Below are 18238 nucleotides of genomic sequence, written 5' to 3' on the forward strand. Positions count from 1 at the left end.
GGGGTTTGTTTTTCTTTTTTTTACTAACAACATTACAACTCCAAATAATGCAGACTGAAGGAATCCAATTTGGTAACTTGTCTGTTTAAAGTCAGCTGCTGGTTACAATAAAATTAGGAATGATTGTGAGCACGAAGCCTGAGACAGTCTGGAGCCTGCTCCAGTGTAGCAAAGCTTGGCTTCTGCCAGTAATTTGCATTATGGGTAATGTCTGTGGTAGTTCCTACAACACAGAGTGAGAAATTAGTCAAATGTAAATGCAAACTAGAGGCAATAATTTGCAATTTCTTTAAATTATATCACAGTAGAGCATAGACAGTATATCAGTTCTGGAAAGTTTGAGTTCTGATTATTAGAGGAGCATCTCAAAAATGTGTGGACAGGAAAAACAATAAATTGGGGAAGTAATTATTAAAACAAAACAAAAAAAACTTAAAGGAGCAGTTTGAAGTCAGTTTGGTTAATTGGCAGCAGCATTAACAAGTTTGATGAACTTATGCCCTCCTTTTCTCCCTCTAAAATGTTCTATTTACACCAGTCTGTGATCAAATCTGTCTCAGATTGTTAAACAATTCCCCAGAAAAGAGTTTTCCCCAATGGAGATTGGTTGTTGTATGCAACAACAAATTGACTTTGACTTGTAGATTATATAAAGGCCAGGTTGGGATATTTCGTGCTGCACGGCGATGTCGTGGCAAGTGCAAAAATATCCCTGCTACTTTGGTTATCTTTCAAAATCATGTATTTGGGGTTAATTGGTGAATTGCTGGTAGATATGGACATTAGTGTGTGATTGTCTGTGTCTCTATGTTTGTCCTGGGAGGGACTGGAGACCTGTACAGGGTGTACTCGTGATAAAGGGGGACAAGACTGTTTGCTGGGTCCACAGACAGAAAAAAACCCACTGCTGCATGTCCTCAGGAACACGTTCAGAGATCAATTCATGAAAACACAGTTTGCAGTGCAATACAAAAATGCTGCCATCTTCTGTGTGCTTATTTGACATGGACACTGAGGCTGAATGGTAAAACTCTCTCTCTCTCTTCTGTGGTCAGACTGATTAAAAAGGGTCGAATGGGAGGGTTCAGGATTTGCATTAAACTGGAAAAACAATGTCAAAACAAAAAAGTGTGAACAGATGTAATAGTACACTTTTTTTAAACATCTGTTCATACTGGATGACCAGATAAGTCCATACGATTGATGGCAAAACAAGGTTTGATGAAATTTGCATTGTCCACATGCAAAGATTGTATTAGAAAACTGTATATTTCCAGTAATATAACTACACATTTTGCCCAACCAATAAGATAGTATTTTCTTGTTGGCAGTTGGTATCCTTATGCAATAAAATGCTCTTTGATTTCTAGTATTCAACAGTTTTAAGTGGCACACTTGTAATGTTGCTCATGGGCGTCATTTAAACCAAGCAGATAACTTATTATAAATGCACTTCTAAATGTGTGGGGTTTTTAAAAAAAAAATGTATATGGGGAATCTTCTCAAAATTTAATGTACTAATATTTTAAAGTACTAAACCCACCTATGCACAGAGAGAACATGTAAACTCCACAGAGCAGGAGTTGAACCACACCACTGTGCAGCTCCACGTTTCAGCCTGAAACACGTTAAAAAATCCAATACAACAAATTTGATTGCCAAATGGGAGAGTTATTCTGGGCAGAGGTTAATGCCGAAAAGCCTAAAACACTGTATTTTGAACAAAATAATATGGTTCAATGTTGGGTCAGTCATAACAGTACAAACACATCTTAAATATTTCACATAGTGGACATGCAGATTCGTTGCAGGAAAAGTATTTAGTAGATATATGGAAACTATTGGCAACAGAAAGATAAACAGAACATTAAAAAATATATATATCGCTGATTCCTATATATTTGGTTTTTGTTCCAGTTATTATTCAAGCTATATTCTGCAAAATGAGTGCGTTTACCTATTCTAATTTTGATTCAAACATATTGAATGTGTGCACAAGTTCCCAGCATCGACACGGTCTGAACTCTTACGTCTCCACTTGCTTGTTGAGACGGAAACCATTAATCTCAAGTCTCGTCCATCATCCTGATGTGACGTTTCCACCTCCTAGAATCTCAGGGCAAACAATGATCAATAATTATAGAGTCCAGATGATGATTAGTCATCATCACTTGCTCCATGCACAAAGCCTCTGACGCACAGCTGTATCAGGAGGGGCATTTAACTTTGAACATGAGGCATTTCTTTCAAACCAACCAGGAGTGGAACTTCTGCAGGTCCGCACCTCTGCTTCTTCCTCTGCAGCGTCGGACAGATCCACTATGCTGGAGGTTTCCCAGAGTTAGAGCCAGCCGATTAAACGCACCCCCAGGATCATTTAACGCTGTTTAGAGCCGACATTGTCCGTGGCAACATGGGCGGAGTGTGCTTGTGCTGCTCGTGGACTTGCAGACCAGTGGGGCCACTTTTCATCCTCCTGGCTGCAGTGCCTGTCATGTTGCACTCCTCACAGGGTCCTGCGGCTCCTGTGGGTAAGGTGTATCCCCGAGGCAACCACTGGGCTGTAGGTAAGAGGAACTTCTTCTCTTTCTGTCATTCATACTCACTTTTATAACAAGTTAACAGTGAGAACTCTTGAAATGCTCCACTGGGTTCTTGTTGACTGTACACGATTTTCACTGGAAAAATGTTACTCTTAATTATTAGTGAAAGTGTACTTCAGCTCAGACTACTGCGCTTGGACACAATTTTTGTATCCTTATTGCTCATCCCACAAATGTATAGTCCTGGAAAATGTGGCACCATGTGAAATGCATATATTTAGACTTTCCAGGTGTGTGAGAGATATTCCATGAAAGATTGTTGTCATTGTTGTTGGGTATTTTATTTATTTATTTATTTTTTTAATGGAACAAATATGTTCCAGTCCAATTTTGGATAATGATTTTGTTTAGATTAGATGATAGAGTAAATGTTTATTTAGGTAAATTTAATCATTGCAGATTAATCGATTTCCACCAATATTTCTTGTCCCCAAATACATTTTTATGGTAGTTTCATTAATTTCTGTGATTTGCTTTTTTCTCTCATACTGACTCGTGCTGTGGCTGAGATCATAGGTTGATTCATACAACATTTTATCCCGGTCATTGAAAGGATTTTGACAATGTTTTCTGGTTAATGAAGAGAATAAAATAGATATTAAGGAAGTTCAGGCTATTGAAAATCTATGCAGTATTAAATTGGAAAATCACTTTGTAAACATTTACAAGAGTAATTGATTTTATAACAGTATTCACTTAATTCCATAATATCAAACATTGTGATGTTGTGGAGCCTGGTTTAGTGGACTGGTGGTTAGATTACAAACAGAACTGATACAGACTAATTGATCCATGTCACTACGCTCCACGCAGGACATTTAATGGGTAAGAAGAGCATCGAGAGCCTACCTGAGCTGCAGGAGGCGAATGTCGGCAGCGACTACCTTACCCCCTCCGAGACAGCGAGGGTCACAGAGCTGGAGAGACACGAGCGATTTGAGCATCTGATGGAGGCTCTCGTGCAACCAAAGAACCAAAAACCACTGATTTCACCGAGGGCAAGCCGACTGATCCGGCTCCACAGCAGCTGGAGAGGAGAGGACAGAGAAGCACATTTCAGAGAGGTCAGTCTGGGGTTTTCACCTTTCATTTGATTCTTCATCTGTTCATGTATGACATCAAACTGTAGTCACATTTATCCATTTGATTGCTGTTTCGTAGATGTCAAACCTGATTCTTCTGGCTTTGGGACTGCAAGACAACGGCTCCACCTAAATACAAGGGGACATCTGTTTCGAAAAGAGGCATCATTATCTCTTCGTGCTCTGTAAACACATATCCACACAATTTTTCTTTTCTTTTGGCAGGGAAACCCACAGCTTTATTTAATTCCATTCATTCAAACAGCCTTTTTGATTACTGACTGATCTGATCAGGTTGTGTGCTGTTGTCTGAGAACCTGAAAATAAATCTATCATTGTGATAACTGCATTGTGGAAGTCAAATCATGCTTTGCATGCCACAAATGTCATTTTATTTTCATTATTGTATTATATTATATGTATCTCGATTTGGTGTTCATGAATTAATGTCTTTCCTTCTTTTAGAAATCAAACTAAACAAATGCAAGTTTTAAGGGAACTAAACAAAAAACAGACCCGCCACTGGGGGGCACCATATGAAAGCATTTCGGTGAACAGTTCTATCAGACTCCTGAAGCATAATAACACCTCGTGTATGAGGAATTCGTGTCTGTTTCTCTAAATGTGTAACAGATTAATTCCTTTTGAGCAACATATTAAGTGCCATTCGAATAATTTTGTTAAAAAAACACAATAAATTATAATACATATAAAATCTAGAAATTGTGTTTGTCTGTATCACTTGGATGAAATGTGTCAATTGATGTAAAGAGCAATGCTTCTATTACAAAATGTATTGCTATAAATGAATGATTACTCAAGTATTCTTCTTCTATTTAATAGAGGTTGAAATATGTAATATGTTAATTCATGTGGAATTATTTAACTGCCCCTAATTGTGACAAATACATTTATAGACTTGATGAAATGTAAGTGGTCAGTTTTGGTGTAACAAATTTTCTTGATTAAAAAAACAAACAAAAAACGAGGACTGACTTCCCACGAATAAAATATAACACTTTTACAGTAAGTTAAATATTTAACTACGTCTGGAACTTTTAAAATTAAATAACAACAATATTCTCACTGCTCCATTACTCTAAATATGGATAGTAACCTGTTTTCACCACGAGATGGTGCACAACACTACTTTTGGTAAAAGTATTTTTAAGTATTCAATGTTTCAGCTATAGGTTCGGTGGATAATGGAACATGAAACCTTCATACAAGAAGATAGATCTTCAGGCCAGTTGGCAATCTGATGGATTTTTGAATTGGAAGGAAGAAACAACAAACAATTACAATGTCTGTGTCGTATTGAGGATCACTTCTTGAAGATGAGTGGGACTATTATTAGCTCTCAGGGGATGGAGACTGTAGGAAATGCCAATTGAAACAATTTGGTGACACACATCTTTCTTCTAAAGCCAAAGGAAAGTGTTCACTCTAGTTCTCTTTACTCATTTGTCATGGATGATTGCCCAACAATGGAGGTACAAGCCACTTTCACCCCCATTATGGGTCTAATCCCAGGGCTGAATGAGATAAAGTTTACAGGAGTTAATGGGGAGGAAATAAGTGGGTTGATAAATTCTTCATTGTATACAATAGAGAGAGGAAATCTGGGAGTTTAAGCTGTTTCTTTGAAACACACCCACAATATTAGGCAATGCCACTTAAAATGAAATAATTAAACAGGAGCAAGGGCAATCCACTCTTAATTGCATTTGATAACTTTTGCATGTCTTGATAGTATAATTATATTTAATGCAAAAGAAAAGTTTATCGTCATGATTGGCTTATCTCCCATGAGGCAGAAGTTCTCCAAAATTGTCAGGAAAAGAAACTTTTTAATGGCTTTCTATATGTTTTATTGTATAGAGAAAATATTACATTTGATACATCTTTTGAAAAGAAGATCAAGAACTTTGATCAAAACAACCAACAGGAAATAATGATCAGAAATGCTGCAGTACACAAGAATAAACGGATAACGATGGATTCCAACTGCGTTTGTTATGATGACGATGTACCACTGGATGGAAATTGGTCTGGATGTAATGACTGTAAACCTTTACAAACAATATACAAATAAGTCAAAGGGGAGGGTGAAAAATACGAATAAAACAAAAACCTTTTGAAGCACTCATTCAGTAGTTTTTCAAAGCTTGTGCCACAGCTTGTTCGAGCGATCGGAGTTCCCACTCTCTGACTCATCCAAAATAATACAATCCCAGCAGCCAGGTAGAGTCCACTCTCCAGAAGATTCACCGTGATGTTTTAAATCCTCTCTCAAGCATCACCACGTCTTCCCAATAGACTGAATGTGTTCCTTGGCCTTCATCCTGAGAGAGGCAATACTGGAGTTCCTGGGATCGGCCGAGCACTGGTACGCTGGGGGCGGGGGGCACATGGAGCCGATGTGGGGCAGGTGAGGGCTGTGTCCCAGGGCAGGAGAGTTAAGAAAAGAGGCCGGTAAGGAGGAGGGCATGGAGGGAGGGGGAGAAGGGGTGTAAGTGCCCGTGAGGCCCTGCGGGCTGCCGATGAAGCCTGGAAGTGACTGCAGAGAGGTGGAGGAGGTGATGGGGGTGGAGAGCCAGGGATCCAGCTGCAGGCCGGAGCCCAGGGAGCCGCCGGGGGAGCGGCTGAAGGAGAGCAGGGAAGAGGAGGAGGACGTGTCCTGGAGCTTGATGGAGCTCACCTCCAGCTTCTCCTGTCGACGCCACTTGGCCCGCCGGTTTTGGAACCACACCTAAAACACAAACCCAATAGAAATGTATTTCAATTTTGTTCAATTTGTACAATTTTATGTGAAAGGATGCACAACCATGAAATGATTGTGAATATTGTAACAATGAATCAGTCAGCTCACTTTGCTTTACACTAAAACACAAATAAACATTTAAATCAATAGAATAAATATCGAAGCTTGGCAATGAAAAAGAAACGAATAGATAGAGAATATTAAAAGATGAAGAGACTATGAGCTCCAAAAAACAAAAACTATCTATGAAATAAATTAGGAAAAAAAGAAGAATAGAAATCAATGCAGGACTGTTTACAGAAAAAAAATAAAAACCACTCACAAAATAGAAACTACTGGAAAACTACTCAGAAAAATCACAGAATTGTTTTTCTACGTAAAATTTTGGGGGTAATTTTATTGATTAAGTAAATAAAGAGAAGAAACACTATAAAAATAAATATATATGAACGAGGTGAATATTAGAATAAGAAATCAAGAATAAATAATCAAAAATCAAAAATAAAGCACAAGTACTCCGGTATAGAGCTGAAGAGGGAGAACATAGAATTGGTTATTTCCGCTCACTGTGAGCAGTTTGCATTAAATTCTGGAACTACAACCGCTAAATGTTAATAATATGAATAACAATAACCCTATTGTGCCATTTATTTCCCGTATAAAACACGTCTGAACAAAACCAAGTCAAGCATTTTATACTTTGATTGAAATTAAATGCTTCTCTTTTGTAACAAGTGAAGCAAATAACTAAGATAAGAGGGGAACTGTACAAGTTTAAATATTCTTTACTTTAAAGTTTCACATAATTAAGATTTTACAGCAAATATATATTTTTTCATACAGTCTTGTAATTTAGCCATGCACAAAACTATTAATGTGAAAGTTACTATTATTTGAATTATTGTGTTTTATGTGGAAATAATGCTGGTGTAACACAGAATATGAGATGATGGGTTATGTCCGTGGGGACATAACTGGGGGAGTGGGGGGTAGTTTGTACCTGGACTCGGACCTCCGGCAGGTTGACCTTCAGGGCCAGCTCCTCCCGGCTGTACACGTCCGGGTAGTGGGACTTTTCGAAGGCCCGCTCCAGCTCGTGCAGCTGGAAGGTGGTGAAGGTGGTCCGGTTCCTCCGGTGCTTCTTCTTGTGGTTCTCGTCGTCTCCGTCCGGTGAGTCCGGACACACCGAGGCTTCACCGGAGCTGCTGCCGCAACACGCACCTGCCGGGCGGGGGTTACGCGCGAGGGCGAGAGCGGTGAGGTTAGTTCAAAGTTTTCTTTTTAAACTTTTTTTTTGAGAGATGTAAACCTAATGTAACGCAAATTTCATATTAGCAACGTTTTAAGTGTTTTCTTAAGAAACGATTTAAAAAAGAATGAAATAATGCGTGTCTCTTTTTTAATAATGACAAAAAGTTGGGTCTAAACAACACAGAGCAAAACTATGATTAAATATTTTTTTCGATTAAAAAAATACTACTTTTTAGTTTCTGAATGATTGTTTTTTTTGTTGTTTTTTTTTTTTAAGAAAAAGAACACACTTACTGTCACAACTTTCTGCGTAGTGGCTTTTCTTTATTTGCGTCACGATGACGTTCCCGCTCCGCTCAGCCGCGTCTTTCCCCAGGACTTTGTCCGTCACGCTGTAGGTGGTGGACTTGTGGAAGATGGTGTCCTCCTTGAAGCCCAGGATGGCCTCGATGCTGTGGACCCTGGTCGGGTTGTTCCCGGGACTCTGCACGGAGCGGGCGGAGGGAGACGTGCGCTCTTCCATCATCATCACCTGGGAAGTTGATCCAAGAAGCCACATGGAGTCGATTATTGAAAGTTGGTGGAGGATGGTTGGAGGGCAAACTTGTGCATGTGTCTCTCGGTGACTGTGGAGCATCTTTGGAGGCGGCTTTTAAAGTAGTGGCTGCTTGTAACACCCCCCCCCCCCCCCCCCCTCTCTCTCTCTCTCTCTCCCCTTCTCTCCCCTCCCCTCCCATGCTCGTGCGGCACCCCAGCAGCACGTCACAGAGGGGATGTCCTGTTGGATTTGGCCCTACTGGATTGTGGGGGTAACCACAAACACACACACACACACACACACACACACACACACACACACACACACACACACACACACACACACACACACACACACACACACACACACACACACACACACACACACACACACACACACACACACACACACACATACAAACTCCTCCTCCCCATCTCAAGTGCATCAGTCAGTACTGGCTATAAACCTACTTACATAAATCTTAAAACCATCTTTCCACTCCTCCAGATGTCATGTCCATGTCAGTCTGTGAAAAAAAAAGAAGAAGAGGAAGATTAGGCACACAGATTAAGGTACAACAAAATCATAATTACAAGATTTCTGGTCAGGGATTGCAAGATGGCAGCTTAATATTTAATCAAAGCGTCAAGATATTGTTGCCAAAATGAATAGACAGTTCTTTTTAGTTGAAGTGTTTTTTTTTTTGTTGTTTTTTGACCTAAAGAAGAGGTCATATGCCTCCAGTCACATGACCAATCAAAGCAACTTAAATTCGATAATGAGCTCATTAAAATCAATTAAATAATTTTTGGTGACATTGTTCTTCCTTCCTTTCTTTCTTTGAGCAGTTCTTACAGGTGTTGAGTCAAAAAGTGGGTAACAAAGCCCAAACAATAACAAATTTGAACTATAGCCACTTAACGGCAAACAAAGATTGACAGCAGTGTGGTAATCCTTCTTAATTACATTAAGAAGGGATTACATTATTTTACTCAAAAGAGTTAAAACCCCTAAAACTATTTAGCTCTTCCTAATTAAAGAAGGTGACCTTATCCTTTGTTTGGAAAACCTTAGGAGGGGGGGTGGTGTGCATGTGAGTGTGAGTGTGTGTGTGTGTGTGTGTGTGTGTGTGTGTGTGTGTGTGTGTGTGTGAGTGTGTGTGTGTGTGTGTGTGTGTGTGTGTGTGTGCGCGCGCGTGCGTGTGTGTGTGCAGACAGTCATGCTTTCAACATTTTAGGTCAATTTTGACATTTTAACAACAGGTCTAACTAAAACACACTATGGGCGAATTTAGTGAGGCTTATCCTTTAATATTTTCTTCTTGATTGACTCGAATTGGATTCACTGTAAGTTCGCACATTGCTTTTGAAATACAGCTCCTCACTTCTTGAAATTGTGTAGAAATAAATGTCTCGTCTGCAGCGATGCAGCTTGAATATCACTACCACTTACTGTGTGACTGGTGGCAACATCAAGTTTCTTTTCTTCAAGTTTCTTTTCTTCATCAGCTCGCTGCTTGGCTGACAGTTAACCTTGCTCGCTGGCTGAATGAAGCACCTGCATCAGTTCTAAACACGAAAGAATCTACACGTGGACTACATTTGAATGCATTTTTTTTATCCATCTATCAGATAGATAGATAGATAGATAGATAGATAGATAGATAGATAGATAGATAGATAGATAGATAGATAGATAGATAGGTAGATAGATAGCTGGATAGATAGATACATAGATAGATAGATACATAGATAGATAGATAGATAGATAGATAGATAGATAGATAGATAGATAGATAGATAGATAGATAGATATAGATTGACAGACAGGCAGGCAGTCCATGTACAGTATCTATAAGTTAAAACAATAAATTCACATTTCAGTTGTTATAGGAATTTTGCTGTCATATATTTAACAGTGGTTGTTTTAACCATTCGTCCAATAATTACAGCCAATTACTAACTATTTATTATAGTACTACCAATTTAACGTATTATTCCCGAGGCCATTACATAATTTGATCCATAACTTTGTAGTTAAACATTTATGCCTTTCACTACGAATTGTATCCACTTAAATTGGTACTATGCAAATATAATCACCAGCATACTATTCATTGCTGTTAGTTATCTGTATTGTTCAGTTTTTTGAATGATCCTCCATAAACTGTCAATTCAAATATTTAGAACATCAGTTTCCAGAGATCATTTGTTTAGAGAGAGAGAGAGAGAGAGAGAGAGAGAGAGAGAGAGAGAGAGAGAGAGAGAGAGAGAGAGAGGGAGGACAGGCTGACAACCTTGGCTCTACTGATCCTATTAGATGTAATCTCCAGACTTCACAAATCCACAGCATTTAAACTTGGATTCATGTGAAACTCTAAAGGCTGTGACTCCCCCACCACCCCCCCAAACTACCCCCATACCCCCACCCCATACACCTCCTGCCTAATCATGACTGTGTGAATAATGCCCAATTAATTTAAGACCGATTTCATTACTCACTGAATTAACCCTGATTCAAGTTAGATTGGATTAATTGTACTTACTTAATCTTAAATTCCCGCACAGCAGCGATTCTGTGTGGAAGAATGATCCGCATGAAACAGGAATATTCAGAAGCCGTGACGTGTTTTCTCGTATCCAATATACATCTTTATTCCAACAACACATTTGTTTTGTTATCCATGTCTTCAGTATTTATGTACAATGTTTGTGTGTTTTTGTTCAGCACGATGAAACCACAATCTGTGCAAATCTGCAAACGTCTGCGCAAATTCAACAGGCTCGGACATTTCCTTTTGCAATAACATGCCCAAACTTGAAATGGTGACCTGCTTTGAAGTAACACAAAAGAAAAAAGAAAATCAAACTAAATACCATCATTAATTTAAACACCACATACAGAAAACTCTAGAGTACGCATGAAACTCACAGGAAGGTAAACAGGACTGGTTTTCTATCAGAAGGTCTTGATATAGTCTCACATAATCAACTGAAAAACACACCTTTGGAGAGTAAGCCGTCTCATTTTATGACAAACAGAAAATATTGACATCATATCACAAATAATAAAAGCTTGAGCCTTTAAGTTGTGACCATATGAAAGAGACGTGAGAAGGAAAATCAATTTCTACATCATTCATCTGAAAAAAAAAATAAACCAACCAAAAAAAACAAAAAAAACAAGAGGAAGTAAGCAATGGGGCAACCTTGACATATATCCTTTGATTTTATTTCAATATTTTGAAAATGTATTAATCAGGAAATGCTGGAAAACTTCACAGTCGTGTGCCTCAGTTACGTGTTGTCTGCATGGTGAATGTTATAAAAGCAAGTGACTGAATCATTCACGCTTTAACACAGTTTGGTCTTTTCAAATCCCAGAAAGTGGTGAAAACTCATTCACTCGTCTTCCCCACTCCTCTCCTCGCCACCATTCAGACACAGACACCCTCGCAGGCCGTTCACATGACGGAGCACTTCTCCTCTGCTTTGCTCTTCAGCTCGGTGACCGTGGCCGAGGCCTTCTCCTTCAGCTGGTCCATGTCCATGTTCTGCAAGTTTTGAAACTGGCCCATGAGGGAGTCCTTGCCCTCCTCCTCCGTGGCGTCCTCGTCCACCATCTTGAGCAGCTCCTCCGGGACGTCCACGTCGTCCCCGGCCATCTCAATCATGTTCTCGTCCTGCTCGCTCTGCAGGAAGCAGCGGTGGGGACAGAGGAGACAAGCAGAGGTTGGTGTCTGAGCCAAGTTTAGTGGCGTTAAACCTTCAAATGCCGGTGGGGGGAATGAAAAACAAGTATTGTGTGTAGTTTTAACTTTTCAGTTGCGACTTCCTGTATTATTGGGCCCCACAGCTCTCCATTTTAACGTGTCGCATGCAAAAAGGGAAATTTGTATGAACTACTAGACGCATGGAAACTGGCTTATATGCACCTGTGTTATATGTACAGTCATCAATTTATCATTGTTGGTTTGAAATGAATAAAAATAAATTAGTAAGTTATCAAATAGGATCAGCTGCTCGATATAGGGTGTACATAATACTTGTGCACACCCTATATATCACCCGAATGTTCAAATATCGAACACACAACAAAAACAAAACACATGCGCACAACTCTTCAGTCTTTCTAAAGTAGAGGAAATGCTCTTTTTTTTCCTCCCCTTGTATGTTTACTTGTGCTTTCAGCTAATTATTAGGCGCCAAAGTAAACACCCTAAAGGCTAATTACAGGATTAACAAGATGCCTGGCTGCCTGGTTTCCTTTTTTGGCTCCACTGCTGCACTGGACTCACAAACACACGTTTCTGAGTTTGTCAAAAAGCATAAAATCAAATGTATATACCCCTACAAAAATACTGATACAGTATATTTTGACTTCAAGCAATACAATATATCAATCTAAGGGTATTTATCAACGTTTCAGGTCAGCATAGTAGATGTATAAGAAGCAGGAAAGAGACACGCTCCAGGATCCGTCTTAACCCACATTCATCTGACAGCATTCGAGGATACTCCTGCCGTCTGTTTTTTCCCCCCCACATTTTATAATTTACACAAGTATCTCCCATGGGCTTATTGTCTACAATGCTTCAATAATATACAAATGGTAAATATAAAGCCTTCACAACAAACTAAGTCTAATCACTTAATATGTGGAGAAGTCATGCAATAGGCGCTGGACTGTGACTACTTTAAACTTCAATCTGTGGGATTATCTCAGACCTGCTTTAGCCTCTTTCCCAACCATAGTCTAAAGATATCTTCTATAGCATTGCATGAGACCCTAATTCCATTAGATGAAGAGCAGAAACTTCCCGTTTCCATGCATCCAGTACAAAACCAGACAATTGTTCCAATTGTATGTGTGACCGTTATACAAGTAGTTCAGACCTGCACAGTTTGCAAGCTCCTACCTTCTAAACTAAAACAAAACATCCAGTTTGCAGTTATTGTTGTTGCTGAAAACCCATTCAAACCCATGCAAACACTTTTTCTTTTGTCATGCGGTCCCTTTCAGACTATTGCACTGTAAACACCATTTGTAAAGAAATCATCGCATTCAACAGTTATTGTCATCTTCCTCTTTGTGTGGTTTCAATTTAAAGAGAGACCGTGTAAAGAAATGGACCCATTGTTTAAAGCACACCACTGAACAATGCGCATGTCTCTTGCAGGTGATTATTATAAATTCCTCCAGCAGCCAAGGTCGTCATTGTATTCAGATTAATTAAATCATCATATTAGAAAGCCTCCATTCGAGACTGACTTTGCTCACAAACAGTTCATCGTCAGATTCTTCAGTTTAATAATTCACCACTACATTCATCTAGAGGGTTGGGAGGCTTTTAATGCTGAACGTACCTTATGTGCTCCCTCCATTTTGGTTTATGATTCCTTTAAGGCTCTTCTGAAATCTGGTGGCTCCGTTTATATATCCCTGAAGTAGATGTTGTTTGACAGAGCCAGTTCACTCTGCCGAGAGCTCCCTAATGATCCCAGGACACCTGCTCAGTGGCATTTGGCTTTGTAAGACTCAAGGTGCAATGTGGGAAGCGGAGGCCAACGTTTGGAGGACGCTGGCTGAGTGTCTTTCTCGCTAATCTGCCGTCATGGCCTCCCACCTCCTGTTGCTCAGGCTGCAGCTGCCAAGAGCCGCAGATAAATTAAGATCGCCTCAATCAACCATGAAGCAGCTATCTCTACCTGTGTGAGCTCAGTCATCAAATTCAGATCTTCTCTTCTGTTCGATGACTTCTTATGTGGCCGAGCAGTGAGGTATACACGAGGTGAATAATTATAGTGGTTAAAAGCCAATATAAACAGTAAAATGGTTGTATAAACACATATGACGATCTATACGGCCGTACAGCGTCTGAAGGATCAGTGCCAGGCTACAGGTCATTTTTTATTGGATTTTTTTTTTATTGATACTTAAAACAGACAGAGTGTAAAGAGTTTTATAATACAGAAACTGAGATCAATAACATCCAGGCCACCACTGCCCCCAAATTAATTCTCCTGAATGTTTTGCTACTAAGCACATTCTCTTTTGTTATAGTGTGGTAAAATTATTTGTGAAAGTTTTATGAACCACTTATGATAGTGGATCTCTTTAATCCCTGGTCTAGTGCACTACCATTGGCCAGTATTCATTGTTAAGGTCACATGACCTTTGGAAATTGTGGTCACATGACTTCATTCTGACCTCCAATGACCTCCAACCAACCACCATTCCCCTGGCAGTTCCCAAGACCCCATTTTAAAGTAATCACCTTCAAGATCATTTTAGTTTATGGAAAATATTTTTCGTGTGTCGTGTAAAAATGTAAACCCGTGTTTACCTTTGGCAGCCTGTACTTTTCTCTGAGGCACACCCTGAGTGTTGCCCTCTCTGCCTTCTTGTTTAAGAATTCTGCATCTCTTTCCATCCTGCAAAAGAACACACACACACACACACACACACACACACACACACACACACACACACACACACACACACACACACACACACACACACACACACACACACACACACACACACACACACACACACACACACACACAAACATCTGTTGTAAATGTGTTTGTGATCACAAAAACATTCAGTGAAACATCAAATTTACCCCCAAAAATCCTTGACACTGTTTGTTGACATTCGGTTTGGTTTGGAAATTGTTTGTCAGCCATGGATAAAATGCAACATTACACTTTTATTGGATTAGTTTCTTGTTAAAGCTTATTTTTTTCTTTTCTAGGAATATTTACCAATCTATTACATTTAAAGGCACTGCCACAGAGATAACAACCAAAATAAGCTTGAAGAAAAACATCCTTCCAAAGCCTCTGAACACTGAAAGTCGACATTATACCGTACATTTAGTTTTGATTTGTAGAATTGTCATGATAAAACTCCATTTTAAATTCCATGATAGTGTAACAAATAATACTTGCAGTCTATATAAACCTGGAAAAAATTTTCATTTGTAAGATTTTTTCTTAATTCATAAAACAACCATAGCTTAGAAATACTGATTAATTGATACACTGACCTTTATTAAGTAGGAAAGCTAAGACATGAATTTGCAGCAAAGTATCATGGCATTCCCAAACAATAAGTTGCTTTTATTTTATTGGATGAGGTGGTGATTTTGTTGTTTGAAGGCATGTTTATGTGTGAGATGTATTTCCAGATGTGAGTGTTTTCTTGTTGCTGTGAACATCATCACTGTTTTGGAGTTACTCGGGGGGGGGGGGGGGGCTGAGTATTTGACAATGTGATGCTCACGTACTTTCCCTCAGCCAATTAAAGATAGGATTACTGGGTCAGACTGAGTCAAGCAGATTTGAAATGAAGCCAAGACTCCACAACTTGAACTGCAGAGAAATAACTCTGCTCGGATGAAGGTTTGACCAAACCCCCATTTACTGAATCCATTGGATAGAGGAGCAAATCATCATTGCATGCAGATGTTAGTTTTTCCCAGAGTGTGTTGCTCATTTGATGTCATGTGTAAAACAAAATGAAGTAATTAAATATGGTGGTAAAGAGGCTGAATAGTGCTATTTGATACAAACTGCATGAATCTGCAAGATTTTTGAGAAAAAAGGATTCATGAAAACTTATAGTCACATGAGTTTCTAAATAAATTCCGCTGACACGACATTGGCAATACAATGCCATTACCTTATACATATTTCTCAAAAGGCTGCAGGGTGCATGATTGCAGGGAAACCTATTGTAGACTATGTTAGAGCAATCGTTGACTTTGTCAAAATATATCAGTGATTGTCTTTGAATGCAGTGTTGTTTCCCTCGAGATTACATTGATACATTTAAACAACTGCTAGGAAAACTAGAAAGTGAGACCAAACTATGCACAATAACTGTTCTTGCCACAGAACGAGATGGCAGATTACAGGAGATTATTGATCCAGGTCCAGCATAACATTTAGCCAGAGTGGATTAATGTGTAGAAAAATTGCAGGAAAAAAAAAAAAAACAGGAGAGATGCAGTATGGTGGAAGCCCTGCTGTGACCTTCAGCAACAGATGCATGTTTTAAAAGGACTTCTATAAACTTGTGAAAGTAACAAACGCAAAGCACATTTAGGTGATTTCATATGTGAATGTTGAAGATGACTGTTGAGACAAACGAGAGAAAACAGTCAGAGTGCGATGAGAAAGAAAAAAAAGCATGTTCAAGGTCAGATTATTCACTCCACAGCCAGTCTGTTGTCAGTGGGCCGGTGGCATCAATTCAAAATGGAGTACTCTCAGTGTTGTTACTTACTTTTCCTCCACCAACTGTTTTTGGTACTCTTCATACTCCTCACGCGTCATCCCTGCCGCCTTGGCTGGATCTGTGGGGGCGGCCTCCTCTTCCTTGTCACCTCCACCACCGAGCCCCATTCCTGAGAGGGGGTTACCAATCATGCTCTTGATCAAAAAAGCCATCTTGAGTCTTGTGAGTGTCTACTCAGAGAGGATATAGGTTTTTTTTTTATAGAGAAAAATGTTGCTGCTCCCTCTTCGCTTTGACTTCCTATAGCTGTCAAATCCAGTGGTAGCTCTGTAGCTAACCTGCTGCTTGTGTGTGCAGCCAAGGACACACTGACGACGGGCAACACACACACACACACACACACACACACACACACACACACACACACACACACACACACACACACACACACACACACACACACACACACACACACACACACACACACACACACACGGTTTGCCCCGGCCATAATCTGGATTTAATCCTCCCTGCCTCACTATACTAAGAGGCAGATGGCCTGTTTTCTCTCTATTTTTAAATCATGCAGACCTCTGTGGATATTCATTTTCGTTCTAAAGTCACTGACACTTTGTGCGTTCTTTGTCGAAACTCAACGCAGCACTTATTGCGAAAGTGGCTCAGAAGTTGGGAAGTTTCAAGTTTGTGACGACGCATGTGTTGCTTTTGCCCACTGCTGCTTAATCATGTTAGTACAGGATGGGACGGCCTGTGTGCAGCTTACACTACTGTGAGAGAGAGAGCGGGAGAGAGAGAGAGAGAGCGGGAGAGAGAGAGAGAGAGAGAGAGAGAGAGAGAGAGAGAGAGAGAGAGAGAGAGAGAGACAGAGAGAGAGAGACAGAGAGAGAGAGAGAGAGAGAGAGAGATTACAGTGCTGTTTATCCTCATGAAGCCATCCCACATGCAGTGCTATTGTTCAGAGGGAGATGATTGACAGGAGAAGTTGTGTGGAGACAGCTCTCCTTTCATTTCACCACTGTCACTTCGCCACATCTTCAGGATCAGTGGGAAACCTGTGGATCCAATGTTTAGGAGCTCTCCAATATCTCTGGAATGTTTATTTGCAAATTAATCTATCCACCATTATCCACCTCAGGGATGCAGGAGCAGCTTCACCACTGGAAGGGTCAAATCCATCACAGGCCGAACGCAGAGACGGTCCCAAACACATGTTTATTTCTACATGTTGTTGGAATGTGGGAAGAAATCGAAGTGCCTGAAAATGAACCATGCCAACATATGAAAATTCCCCACAGGAAGGCCTGGTCACAAACCTTGTCGCTGTGAGGCAACGCTGCTCACAACTAAACCACCTGGTCCCAAAAAAAAACATAAAAAAAGATTTCAGGGTGCAAGTAAGGTTTTTTTTTTACACTCAAGTACAATTTACAGCATGTATTGTTAATTGCTATATTTAGAATCGCAGGTAACTATTGAGCCCACAATTTGAATTATAAGCAACCGGGAGAAATAAAACCAAGAGAAAATTCCTGTATTTTAAACTTACATTTTTTTTACAAAACATAACTAAAATTTGACTGATGTTTCCCTATGATATATGCTTTAAGGAGATATTCTATAGGAGCAAATTTAAAATAATTCCTGCTGTTAAATGTCAAAGCATTTTGACAAGAGCACTTTGACTATTTTTATTTGCAATTGAATACAATCAATTTTAATTCTGACTAATAAA

The 18238-nt window shown here is 39.6% G+C and overlaps 3 protein-coding genes across 3 annotated transcripts; 1 reads left to right on the top strand and 2 right to left on the bottom strand.

Annotated features, from left to right (window-relative positions):
- Window positions 1-2413: 2413 nt before the first annotated feature.
- On the top strand, window positions 2414-3895 carry grp (gastrin-releasing peptide; the record flags this gene model as incomplete). The annotated part of the gene is made up of 3 exons (XM_080510353.1): window positions 2414-2567; window positions 3417-3667; window positions 3765-3895. The coding sequence occupies 3 exons, from the start codon at window positions 2414-2416 to the stop codon at window positions 3816-3818; spliced, it is 459 nt and encodes a 152-aa protein (XP_080366479.1). The 3' UTR covers window positions 3819-3895.
- Window positions 3896-5984: 2089 nt separating this feature from the next.
- rx3 (retinal homeobox gene 3) lies at window positions 5985-8259 on the bottom strand (the record flags this gene model as incomplete). The annotated part of the gene is made up of 3 exons (XM_080510145.1): window positions 5985-6437; window positions 7450-7670; window positions 7995-8259. 3 exons carry the CDS (start codon window positions 8257-8259, stop codon window positions 5985-5987), a joined length of 939 nt encoding a protein of 312 aa, XP_080366271.1.
- A 3442-nt stretch (window positions 8260-11701) lies between these two features.
- Window positions 11702-16697, bottom strand: cplx4a (complexin 4a; the record flags this gene model as incomplete). Its single annotated transcript, XM_080509712.1, has 3 exons — window positions 11702-11929; window positions 14585-14672; window positions 16534-16697. The coding sequence occupies 3 exons, from the start codon at window positions 16695-16697 to the stop codon at window positions 11702-11704; spliced, it is 480 nt and encodes a 159-aa protein (XP_080365838.1).
- Window positions 16698-18238: the final 1541 nt, after the last annotated feature.

Source organism: Blennius ocellaris (genome assembly GCF_963422515.1).
Source record: "Blennius ocellaris genome assembly, chromosome: 15".
Classification (NCBI taxonomy): Eukaryota; Metazoa; Chordata; class Actinopteri; order Blenniiformes; family Blenniidae; genus Blennius; species Blennius ocellaris.